We start from the raw sequence: 11436 nt of genomic DNA, 5'->3' as shown, positions 1-11436 counted from the left end.
TTATTTCTCTGAGGGGTTAGGGGTTGGGGTTGTTTTTGTAAATCACAATCCTCTATATTTAGCAGCCATAGAAGATCGGCGTGCATAGATTAGGGTAAGACCATTAAGACTCAAGATGAATGTTTTTCTCTGAGTGGTGTATAATGGTGCCAAGAACTTCCAGTTTATATTAGGACCACTTCCGTATTATATAGGCTCTACTTTATTGTTAATAACCAAAATTAGTTTATCAGTACGAGAGTACATCAATCTATTAGACATTATGACGTTGATAAAAACTGGGTCAATTTGGCATTGCATTGCATTGTGGGCCTGCTTGAGGGGACATTTTCAAAATGGTGGGTATTTCGTCTCCCAAAACCGACCTAAAACGCAATGCATTATTGACCCAATGTTTTCCACAACCGCGAAACGCCTCTTAGCTAGCAATAACCTGTTCAACACTTACACAAATACGTATACCCAAAGTGTTTGCCATACAAACTGATGTGCAATCTTCGGACAATGTTAAAAACTTGCTCTTTCTCTCAAAAATGTCACAGTACATTTTTTCACACTCGTTATAAAAATCCTAAAGAAAATATTGATGAGTAAATGAGTAATCAAGCCCGAACAAAGCGGTTTTTGACTAATTCTATTACATTTTCTGATTCAGCTATACAAATCTGAAAAACGAAGAACTTGCGCGTACGATGACACTAGAGAAAAACGTTTGCGTATGCGTACATTTCAGCACGTTTTCTAAGAATTTTAAAGAGTTTGATTAAGAAAGTGTTTTTTTTCTCCGAGTATACAAAAAAGTTCATACTTTTGTTAGACCAAGATACTGTATTAACAAACACAATATGAAAGAATTAGTCTTAAGTTTCAAGCATGGACACTAAGTTTTGGCATTTTGTGAAATCCAATTTATCGGGCATGTTTAAAAGTCAAATTTACTTATGTCTTGAGTAATTTGCATATGGATTCAGAGCATGCGCAGACGTTTTTCACTCGTGTCGCGCACGATATTAAAGTAACAGAGCCAGTACGACTGCGCATGCTGACAGCGCAACACCGCTGATGCCAAAGCTCGAGCCTGCGTTACACCTATCCCCAGTACAGCAATGAACATTACAATCATTGGTTGGCCCTCCATAACCTTGGCAGAAGGTCAGCCTCTCTTTTGTACACTGAGAACTCGACACACAGCCTTTGCCGTATTTACGAGTACCGGATGTTTGGCCGTAGGGTCCGGTGGTCGGGGAGTCTGTCCCGTAGTCTGCCTTGTAGCACGTGGATTGGGCGCTGTTACAGGTACTTAACACGCTTTTGTCTTCACAATCCTTGTATGAGGTAGAAGATTCGCAGGTATAGCATTTCGTTGCCTTGGGACCTAATGGTATTAATCAACGTGTGAGCATCGTACATGATATTGATATTCATCATATAATTATTCATAAAATACCTATATTTCTCCTTTTCGAAAATTGAATATTACTGAATATTACATGGGCGCTTGGAGAGACGAAATTTATCTTCTTGTGTTGAAAATCTCTTTTCAACACCCGAAGATAAGTTTAGTATCTCCGCGCGCCCATGTAATATCCTCTATTTATTAAATAGACAGTGGTGTTTTACGATCATCCGTGACCTCAGTTACATATTTTCCATATCCCCACTAGTGAAGATATCAATGACGTCTTTTCCAAGTTTTCAACAAGTTTTTATATGTGAATGTGTCTATATTTAAATTTATTTATTTAAAATTACACGTTGGCTTGAAGATATGAAGTTTATCTTTTAAATATTCCCCCCCCCCCCTTTTTTTTTTTTTTTTTTTTTTTTTTCGTATTTCTGATTCAATGAAACAGTTTCAAACTTAGGTGAAAAAATTAAAACCTCTAAAAATACTGAAATACACATGCGAAAACACTAAAACTATTTGTCCGGTAAAAAGTTGTGCCTTTTATACCACCACTGCCTTCTTTCCCCCTTAACCAATCGATCAGGCCATTCTGTTAGAGTTACCAAAGAGTGTTTTCATCCGCGGGGAACTCAATTTGCATGAAGTCAATGCTGCGTTTTTTCCGGTGCATTTTCAAAGCATTCATGGTCAGGAATAAGCGAAGGGGGACACAGCACCCTCAAACCTGTCAATAGCACTCGTTTGACTCTCCTTCCTTTCTTAATTATCCATCTCCTTTCCACTTTTAGGAATAAGCGAAGGGGCACAGCACCCTCAAACCTGTCAATGACACTCGTTTGACTCTCCTTCGTTTCTTAATTATCCATCTTCTTTCACAGTTATCGTAGAATGATAAGTTATACACCGTAGTGAAAATAGTTACTATTTTCACTACGGTGTATAACTTATCATTCTACGATAACTGTTTTATTAGAAAGACCGACGCAGTCCACGCTAGTGTTTACTAGCCATCATCTACATCTTCTTTCACTTTTAGGAATAAGCGAAGGGGCGCACAGGCACCCTCAAACCTGTCAATGATACTCGTTTGACCCTCCTTCCTTTCTTAATTATCCATCTCCTTCCACTTTTAGGAATAAGCGAAGGGGCGCACAGGCACCCTCAAACCTGTCAATGACACTCGTTTGACTCTCCCTCTTTTTTAATTATCCATCTCCTTCCACTTTTAGGAATAAGCGAAGGGGCGCACAGGCACCCTCAAACCTGTCAATGACACTCGTTTGACTCTCCTTTCTTTCTTAATTATCCATCTCCTTCCACTTTTAGGAATAAGCGAAGGGGCGCACAGGCACCCTCAAACCTGTCAATGACACTCGTTTGACTCTCCTTTCTTTTATAATTATTCATCTCCTTCCACTTTTAGGAATACTATTCCTAAAAGTGGAAGGAGATGAATAATTATAAAAGAAAGGAGAGTCAAACGAGTGTCATTGACAGGTTTGAGGGTGCCTGTAAGCGAAGGGGCACAGCACCCTCAAACCTGTCAATGATACTCGTTTGACTCTCCTTTCTTTTAAAATTATTCATCTTCTTTCACTTACTTTCGGTACTTTCATATCCATCCCTGGGGTCGTTGCAGAGGTTTGTTGAACAGCATTTTATTTTGCAGTTTTTCTGTCAACAATTTGAATTAAGACATTAGATTAATCAATAGAACTCCTTTCATCACACCACGTCACAACCACAATGATATCACTTTACATAATTACCATAACGTGAACATCACATCACGAGCACTTTATCTTACATAAGATAAGGTGATCGTGACATGACGTAATAATGAAGGCACGACATCGGTTTACATAAGATAAGGCCATGTGACGTGACGGTCACATCACCTTACATGATCACATGATCTTGACGTGACATCATCATGACGTATTCACGACATGCTTTATCTTGACTTGCTTGATCATGTCGTAATCGTCATCTTACATGATCACATGGCGCGTGACGTGAAATGAAATGTCGGGCGAAATACTAATCTCTAAGCTTACCATGGCGCTGCTACAATATTGTTGTATTGAGCTTGAACAAAGCGATCCATACACATCGCAAGCAGCTACCTCAACTCCTGTTTTCTGTCCACCATAGTTTATGGTAGCCTTGTATTTTATGCAGTTCCTAACATTCGAATCGCACTGACGTGTTATGGGATTTTGACAGCTTGTGGATGTAGAACTGTGACACAGGTAGCAGGTAAGACGAGATTGAGCTGAGGAATTTTAAAACAAAACAGTACGTTTTCTCCTGAAAATCAAAACTGGTTTGTCATAACAGCTTCTAAAGGGTTAACGGTCAAACGTCAAATAATTTGACGTTAATCAATTATTAATCATCAATTATTAGTTATCAATTGGTCAAACGTCAGACCTATACCTCCCCATTTACACCCTCTCATTTGTACATTTTCCCTCGTCGTTTTTGCCCAATGATAGACCTCCTTTCATGTCCTTGGCTCGGGCGTAATGTTTTCCCATTTCAGAACATGTGTCATTCCCTTGAGTATTATTTCTTTCTTTACTAGGAATGCTTTTCAGCTATGGTGCAATGTTTTCCCATTTCAGACCATGTGTCATTCTCTTGAGTATTATTTCTTTGTTTGAGGGAGGGGATACATTATTTGAGTCTCTCAAGCGAATTTGCAAAAGGGCTATTCTTGGCTTTCAACTACGTCATCAAAAAATTTCCAAAGACTTGTATACAACGAAACCTCCACAGACCGAAAGAGCAACTAAAACTGAATATCTCTGCCAAAATTCTAGCTAAAAGAAGTCTTAGATACGAGCGATTGATTATATTTATAATTTAGTCGAAATGTATGGGTCAGCCATCTTTGTGTCCTACTGAGGGACAAAAAAATGGCGGCCAAATAACGAAAGTTGAAAATCATGTTTATATTGCACCCACTTCAATATTTTAATTATAAAAGTCATCATCGTTATAAAGTTAACAATCATCTACTAAAATAAAAACGTATTATTTCCATCGAATTTCCCTATTTCTTATGCTTACGTAATGATTGCGTTACAGAATTTGACTCGTAATAAATCGAAAACCAAACATTGAAATACAAAATTATTTTGCTAAAGCTCCCCAGGGTACCTTTTTAACGGTGTAAACAAAATATTCGACAAACAGTTTCGTGCATTGAATACTTTGGATTTTAGTTTTTTCATGACGTCACTTGAAAGCTAAGAATAAGAATAAATGGACACGTACGGACACATTTGGTTCAGTGAGGTAACATACGTACATTTATGTCGAAACATTCTGTAAATTTATTTAGACTAAAGTTAACTACCGTCCAAGCCTTGCATCGCGACGCACTAGTTTGCGAAAGAGAAGACAGGAGACATTGGTTTTGGAATAATTTTGGCCACGCTAGTGGCAAGTTTAATAATCAATAAACCTCTATAATCGTACAAAATACCAAAACCCAAAGAAGCTATGTCTTCGGCAAAGGTGGGGCGAGAATAAACACGCCACAAGCCACATACTGTGGCGGCCCCACCAAGGCGCGATGCAAGGTGCGGACAAGGAAAGAGAGAGTTAAAATTAAACCACATAACTGGACCAGAGATTGACCTGTGAAGAAGTAGCCCCTGTCTAACCAACTTCACGAGCCAGAGATTTAGCGCATGCGTTCCTTGCCTGCTAAAGCAATCTACCTAAATATGATATAGTATATATAACACGAAATATCCGATTCAGATAAAAAAAAGAGATAAACAGCCCTTGACTGACCCATTAAGTTATACAAGAGATTGACCCTTGAAGAAGTAGCCCATGTCTAACCAACTTCAAGAGCCGGAGATTTATCGTGTGCGTTAATTGCGTGCCAAATACTCTACTTAAGTATAACATATGTAACACGATATATCCGTTGGCGATAACACAGATAAGCAGCCCCTGACTGACCCTACCTGTGTCATCAAGCGGACGCGTGAACATGTTTGAAATTCAATTGGCCTGAGCAGTAGGTGACCTAAGATAAATTTTAAAAGCGTCGGATTTCCAACGGCCCAGAGTACGTATTTGGGCATCAAAGAAGCCATTGTCAGCAGCGTGGCAGGCGGCGCCGATGCGAAAGCTGTGGCTCTTGTACCGCTCTGGGTCGAGGCCACAGAATATCAAACACCTTTTAAGATCGGTGTTAAACTGTGACACCGTAACTGGACTTCCATCTTGATGGCAAAAAAGTGGCCCCGCCAGCCCTCCTCTAAGATGACAATATTGTGAGAGAGATTTGACGGGACAGAATGGCTGGGAATCTTCACGATCGATTAACACGTCAAAAGGCCGGCGCCTCGTGTTATGTTTGTAATCAATGATGGTAATCTTAGCTGAGTGGAGGTTACCTTGAGTCATCAGGAAAGATAAAGCATTAAATTGAACAACCGTGTCTCTAGACTGTGCACTCTTGGCAGCTAACTCTCCTACACGGAAAAACCCGTAAAAGGCTAGCAAAAACATAGCAGAATAGAGGACTCTTTGAAATGCAGAAGAGTTGGTATGTCTGAGGGCCTGTACTAAGTCGTGGAGCAGTGGGCGAGTGATTGGCAACCGTACATCAAACGGACGCCGACGATTTAAAGCTGTCACGAGCTTTTGAATTAAAAATGCTCTTGTCGGATCTTGAAGCCCTTGCAGCTTGTGTAAATATCCGATCGCGGATAAATATGATGAAATAGTGGAACAAGCCAATTTCTTAGCCGAAAGGTATGAAATAAACAAAGCTATTACATCGGGCTTTAGAGGTAAATTTGGTTGAGGAGATCCGTAGAATCTCTGGTGAAAAGTACTAAAAACCGACCAAGCTCGCCGATAAGAAGCACGAGAGCCCTCAGACAAAGCCGAGCGTAAGAGAACACCTAAGTTAGAGACCAACTCTCCGGCAGAAGGTTCGCGGGTATCGCCGTAGCGCACTCGTCCGCGTCGGGCATGAGCTGTTTGAATTTGTCTACCTGTAAGCGGGAAATTAAATCGGCACGACTATTACTTAAACCTGGCACATGTTGTGCTCGAAATACGATATTATGGCGTAAACAACTTAATACGAAGTCACGTGTCAACATCATAATTATCTTATCTTTTGAGGTCTGTCGATTAATGATTTCAACCACCGCTGCGTTGTCAGTGAAAAACGTAACACACTTATTAGCCATATTTGACCCCCAGATATGTATGGCAATAACAATAGGAAAAAATTATAGAAATGCGATGTTAAAGGATTTCCAAGAAGCCGGCCAAGCGCCGCAAAACCAATGCTTACCAAAGATAGCCCCGTAACCAAGTGATGCCGCGGCATCTGTGTATAGTTCGAGGGTAGAAGACGTCTCCCATTTTTCCCCCAGAAAAAACGATTTGCCGTTGTAGGCGTCTAGAAATTGACACCACGTTATAATATCTTTTTTGACTTCCTGAGTTAAACGAATATGATGATAGGGATTAAGGCGACCCTTGGTAAGATCAATCATGCGGCGCAGGAAAGCGCGACCTGGAACGATCACAGAGCAAGTAAAATTTAAAAGGCCTGGTAAGGATTGTAATTCCCTTAGCGTGACTGACCGCTTTTTATAAAACGAACGAAGAAGAGTGTGACATTTTTGAAGCTTATCATCAGGTAATCGGGTCTCGCCTTTGACAGAATCTAAAGTAATACCCGTGAATTGTAGAGCTGTCTCAGGGCCCACCGTTTTCTCTGGAGCTAATGGGACTCCAAGGTAATCGCACATGCCCATGAAATTATTGAGATCTGTACGACACTTATCCTCGGTAGGTGCAATGAATAAGAAATCGTCTAAAACATGTAACACAGCCGACGCACCGAGACGTGTCAACGAGAGCCATTCTAGAGATGTACTGAAAGTTTCAAAAATGGCACATGAAGAAGAGCAGCCCATAGGTAGACATTTGTCAAAATAATACATGCCATCCCACTTGAGCCCCAGCAAAGGATAGTCAGTAGGATGAATTGGAATAATCCGAAAAGCTGACTTAATGTCAGTTTTCGCCATAAAACAGCCTGCCCCCACACGTTTAATGGCAGAAATTGCCTGACCGATTGAAGCATATTGTACCGAGGAATAAAATTCGGGAATAAAATCATTAACTGAAGAGCCTTTAGGATATGATAAATGGTGTATTAAACGAAATTCCCCAGGAACTTTCTTGGGAACTATACCAAGGGGCGAAGTCCAAAAATTAGAGAATGGGGGCACCGAAAAAGGCCCAACAATTCTGCCGGCTTCGCATTCCTTACGCAACTTAGATAAGGGGACTTCCGGTTGCTCAAGAGCGCTCTTGAGATTCGGTGAGATGAAAGATAAGCGTTTACCCAGAAAATTAATACGAAAACCGTTGCACAAGTAAAACTTTAAAGGTCGTGGATATCCGTCCAAGAGATTTTCAAGCCTTGCCACCTTTATTGGTGTTACTGGCTGGGTGTGAAGGAGAACGTTTGTCGTTGGTACAATTGCTGGCGGAGTGTTTTCCACCGCATCTGCAACAAACGTGCTCATACTGACACCCTTTACAAAATTTTCCGCTCTGAAATGCCCAACACGTTCCCTTGGGGAAAGGGGGGTTGGTATTGCGAAAACGATTTCGCTGAGCCGGCCCTTTCTCGGCGCCTTGTTGGGGTTTCCGAAAATTTGTGACCGCCCCAAGCCATAGCTCCCAATGGATTTGGTCCCAAGGAAAGGAGTCGGGGGCAGACTGTCGGAGATAGCGAAACTGCTCGTCGTAAAACGACCAATCACCCGACTTGTGAGCTATATCCCTAATAGTCTCACAGTATTTCATTAATGGCGCGGTTTGGTCCGAAAATTTTTCACAGAAAATGGCTACAAAAGTGTGGAAAGCCGTCAGCCATAAGTCAATACTAGTAACTTTCTTGGGCTGGTGACTGGGCTCCAGCGTAATTTGTGGATCGCGTGAATTTTCGGAGGGTTTCCCTACTGAAAGCGAATATTTTTCGGGTGTAGGGGAGTTATTAAGAAGGGCGCCAAAATCGACATACTCGTTAGCCCAAATTTTGGATTTAATCTTAGAAGTTACGCGCGAGCCCAGAGTCACTGCAGCACTAGTAAAGACTTGGGATGGCCGCGGATCAGACCTCGTTGATATACCTGGTGTCTCATTATTCGTGCGAATATCAGCAACCTCGTCCTCTACAATTGGGGGGACGAGACCCTGTTCCTGTCCAACTCGTGGTTGCGACATGGCTGCCTGAACAGCATTGGTGACCGCTGTCGATAAAGAGGCAGTCAGGGCAGTCAGGTCCAAGGTGAGGGGCCCTGCAGGCCGATTACTAGGAACATCACGCGCTGGCACTTCTATTGCATCAGCTCTCGATGGCCTCCTGCGTCGAGTCGCTCGCTTGGTGGGAGGCATAACTTAACAAAGTGCACGATAAAAGTGTAAATACATAAACTATCTCGCAAAAACACGAACTAGATAAATTAAGCGCTTGTGCTTTTGCGAAAAGTAAAACATACAAAAGAGAAGGGCAACGCGTAAAAGCGAATACAGAAAGCGAGCCAAACGCCGTCCAGCATTATCTAAAAAACCCGACAAAGCCGTAATGTATGTAATACGATATTAAAAGCATCTGTACGCCGAGTGACAGTATAAATTAGAAAAAGGGCAGAATAGAAAACCGAGTGCAATGGACACACCGTAAGACGGCGATCAAGGGATTGTACACTCAAAATGGTTTCTGAACACCCACAGTTAGGCTAAGCATAAACAACAAAGCACGTATTGTGCAACTTGTAGACCGAGAAACTAAAAACCCCACATGCCACACCGCATGTAATTCTAATCTTGACATGCCACACCGCTGTCAAGATAAGGAGGGGTGTGGTCCCGGTCTAACATTTTTAGCTAGCCAACAAGACTGCACTCAAAGCGTAACAGATAAAATAAAAATAATGACAAGAGATCACTCAATTACAAGCATGGAACGAACGAAAGCTTTTAAGAATTGCCCCTCTCAAACTGCGATAAAATTTGCGCTGTCCGCAGCTATTTAGATGAACACCATCGTATGCGTAGAAATTAGCCTTTGTATGCCAGAAACCTCTATGACCCCAATAAATTGCATAAGGAATTGGCTCCAAAACTACGCGTAGATAGCGGGTTAAGATATCGACATTTTGGTTAAAAGCTGCTGACGCCTCCCTATAGAGTGTTTGGCAAACACAAACGCGCTCAACCCCATATTGGTCATTTAACAAACGAACTAGATCCTCAATACTAGAACCCACTAGAACAGGGGTAAGATTGGCACGGGTTAGGTCGTTTGTTCCAATTTGTAAGATAACAATGTGGGGTCGAAAAGACTTTACAACATGTAGGTCATAATGGACAAGTTTTTTGACAGTTCTGCCCCCAACACCGTGCCACCTTACAATTACATTATTCTCGCAGTGAAAATAAGGGGTAAGATCGGAATTACGTTCGATGAAGTCGTGGAGACGACGAATAAAGGAATGTCCCAGAATAAGAATGCGCTTGTCAGCCATAATACAGTTAGGGTGTAAAAGTAAAATAACTTGCCTGATAATTTTACAGTGAACTTGCTCGACTGCGAGAATAATAGGGAAGAGGCCTCGTGGTAGTAAGGCGCGCCTTAAGTACTGCTACGTAATAACAGTAATCATATCCTATTGGTCGACTTGAGATATGCGGATTCATCTAGTTGGATTACCGGATCTTACAACAGTATAATGTTTCGACATAAATGTCATTATGCTGTCAGCATAATGTTCTGTTTTAATTAATCTATTACTTACCCGTTGGTAGGCGTAATAAAAGGGGAAAACATAACGTGCATTATTATCATTCGTATGAATTGTGAAACTAACATAAGGGGAGGGGAGGGGCGTAGCGAGCCCATCCCGCCCCAAACATTTGACTAAAATCGTATTTTTTGTGCTGGGCCTATGGGCACAGGACAATTGGTTTTTGGTGAGTTAGGTATGATCGGAATTTAGTGTTACGAACATGAGACCTATATCGAAGATGCCATTGGTGGACCTCGTCATGATTGACATTGGTGAAACACGAGGTGAAAATGCATGCCCGTCGAGATCTGTCAGATCGGGACACGGAGGAGATGAAAGAGGTTGAACATATGTGGTTTTCGTGGTAAGAGTGCCTTAAGGAGGTTGGAAAGTGTTTTGTGCCTTCAAATACACTTACAATCATGAACTAAAAAATTAATATGGCTATAATATGCCTGCAAGTAAACCCGGAATGCAAAAGACTATAAACCAATGATCACAATGAACATGAAAAAATGACGCCAGACGTTGCTATGACAACATGAGAACACTTGGAATGACATCAAAAATGTTCATTTAAAAAATCATAACTCAGGAACCAAATGGTGAATTTTCTTAAAAAGCGGAATATTTAAAGTTTGTATCGTAATCTTCTTTTTGGCAAAAAAAGAAAAAATCTGTGATAGGAATTTCGTAAAAATCAATAAAATTTGTTTGGAATAGTTCCCTCATAGATTTTAAAAAATTTTTCCTTAAGTTTTCGAAAACATAAACTAAAGCCATATGCAAAATTTGAAGAAATATCACCGTTCAGTTTTTGATTTTTTTCCAGTTTGAATATTAAAAATTTATAGAGCGCGCGCGCTCAGAAATACTGTTTCGAGCCTCCTTTATCCAACTTACTTTAAACTTAATTTGGTAGTATTCTAAGCAGATAATTAGAAACTGGAGCTAAATTAGAAACTTAAACGATTTTTGTTTTTTTGATACAACTCGAATTAGTTACTTAAACAAAAGATTGTAAATGGCCAGGAATTTCTACTGCGTCATTGATGTAAAATAGTACTCGCACGAGTTTTATATTATTTTATTAGCTGGAAAAATGGTATTTGGTTTGATTAACAAAACATATTTATTTTTAGTCGAATATTTTTATGAAAAAAACATATTTCATGC

At 40.7% G+C, this 11436-nt stretch overlaps 1 protein-coding gene and 1 pseudogene across 1 annotated transcript in view; both read right to left on the bottom strand.

The window, feature by feature from the left end:
* Positions 1-184: 184 nt before the first annotated feature.
* The window catches only part of LOC148913344 (uncharacterized), a 34026-nt gene continuing 22774 nt past the window's right edge, over positions 185-11436 (bottom strand). The window contains exons 5-7 of the mRNA XM_089027579.1: positions 3466-3683; positions 3010-3082; positions 185-1375 (exon numbers count right to left, since the gene is read on the bottom strand). Coding sequence (XP_088883705.1) covers positions 1011-1375; positions 3010-3082; positions 3466-3683 — 656 coding nt within the window. The 3' untranslated portion in view covers positions 185-1010. The remainder of the gene's footprint in view (positions 1376-3009; positions 3083-3465; positions 3684-11436) is intronic.
* Positions 6216-8593, bottom strand: LOC148913345 (uncharacterized; annotated as a pseudogene).

Source organism: Actinia tenebrosa, unplaced genomic scaffold, assembly GCF_029948245.1.
Source record: "Actinia tenebrosa isolate PJP-AT-01 unplaced genomic scaffold, QUT_ActTen_1.0 PGA_scaffold0__85_contigs__length_37466705, whole genome shotgun sequence".
Lineage (NCBI taxonomy): Eukaryota > Metazoa > Cnidaria > Anthozoa > Actiniaria > Actiniidae > Actinia > Actinia tenebrosa.
This window is presented reverse-complemented; position numbering and strand designations above follow the sequence as displayed.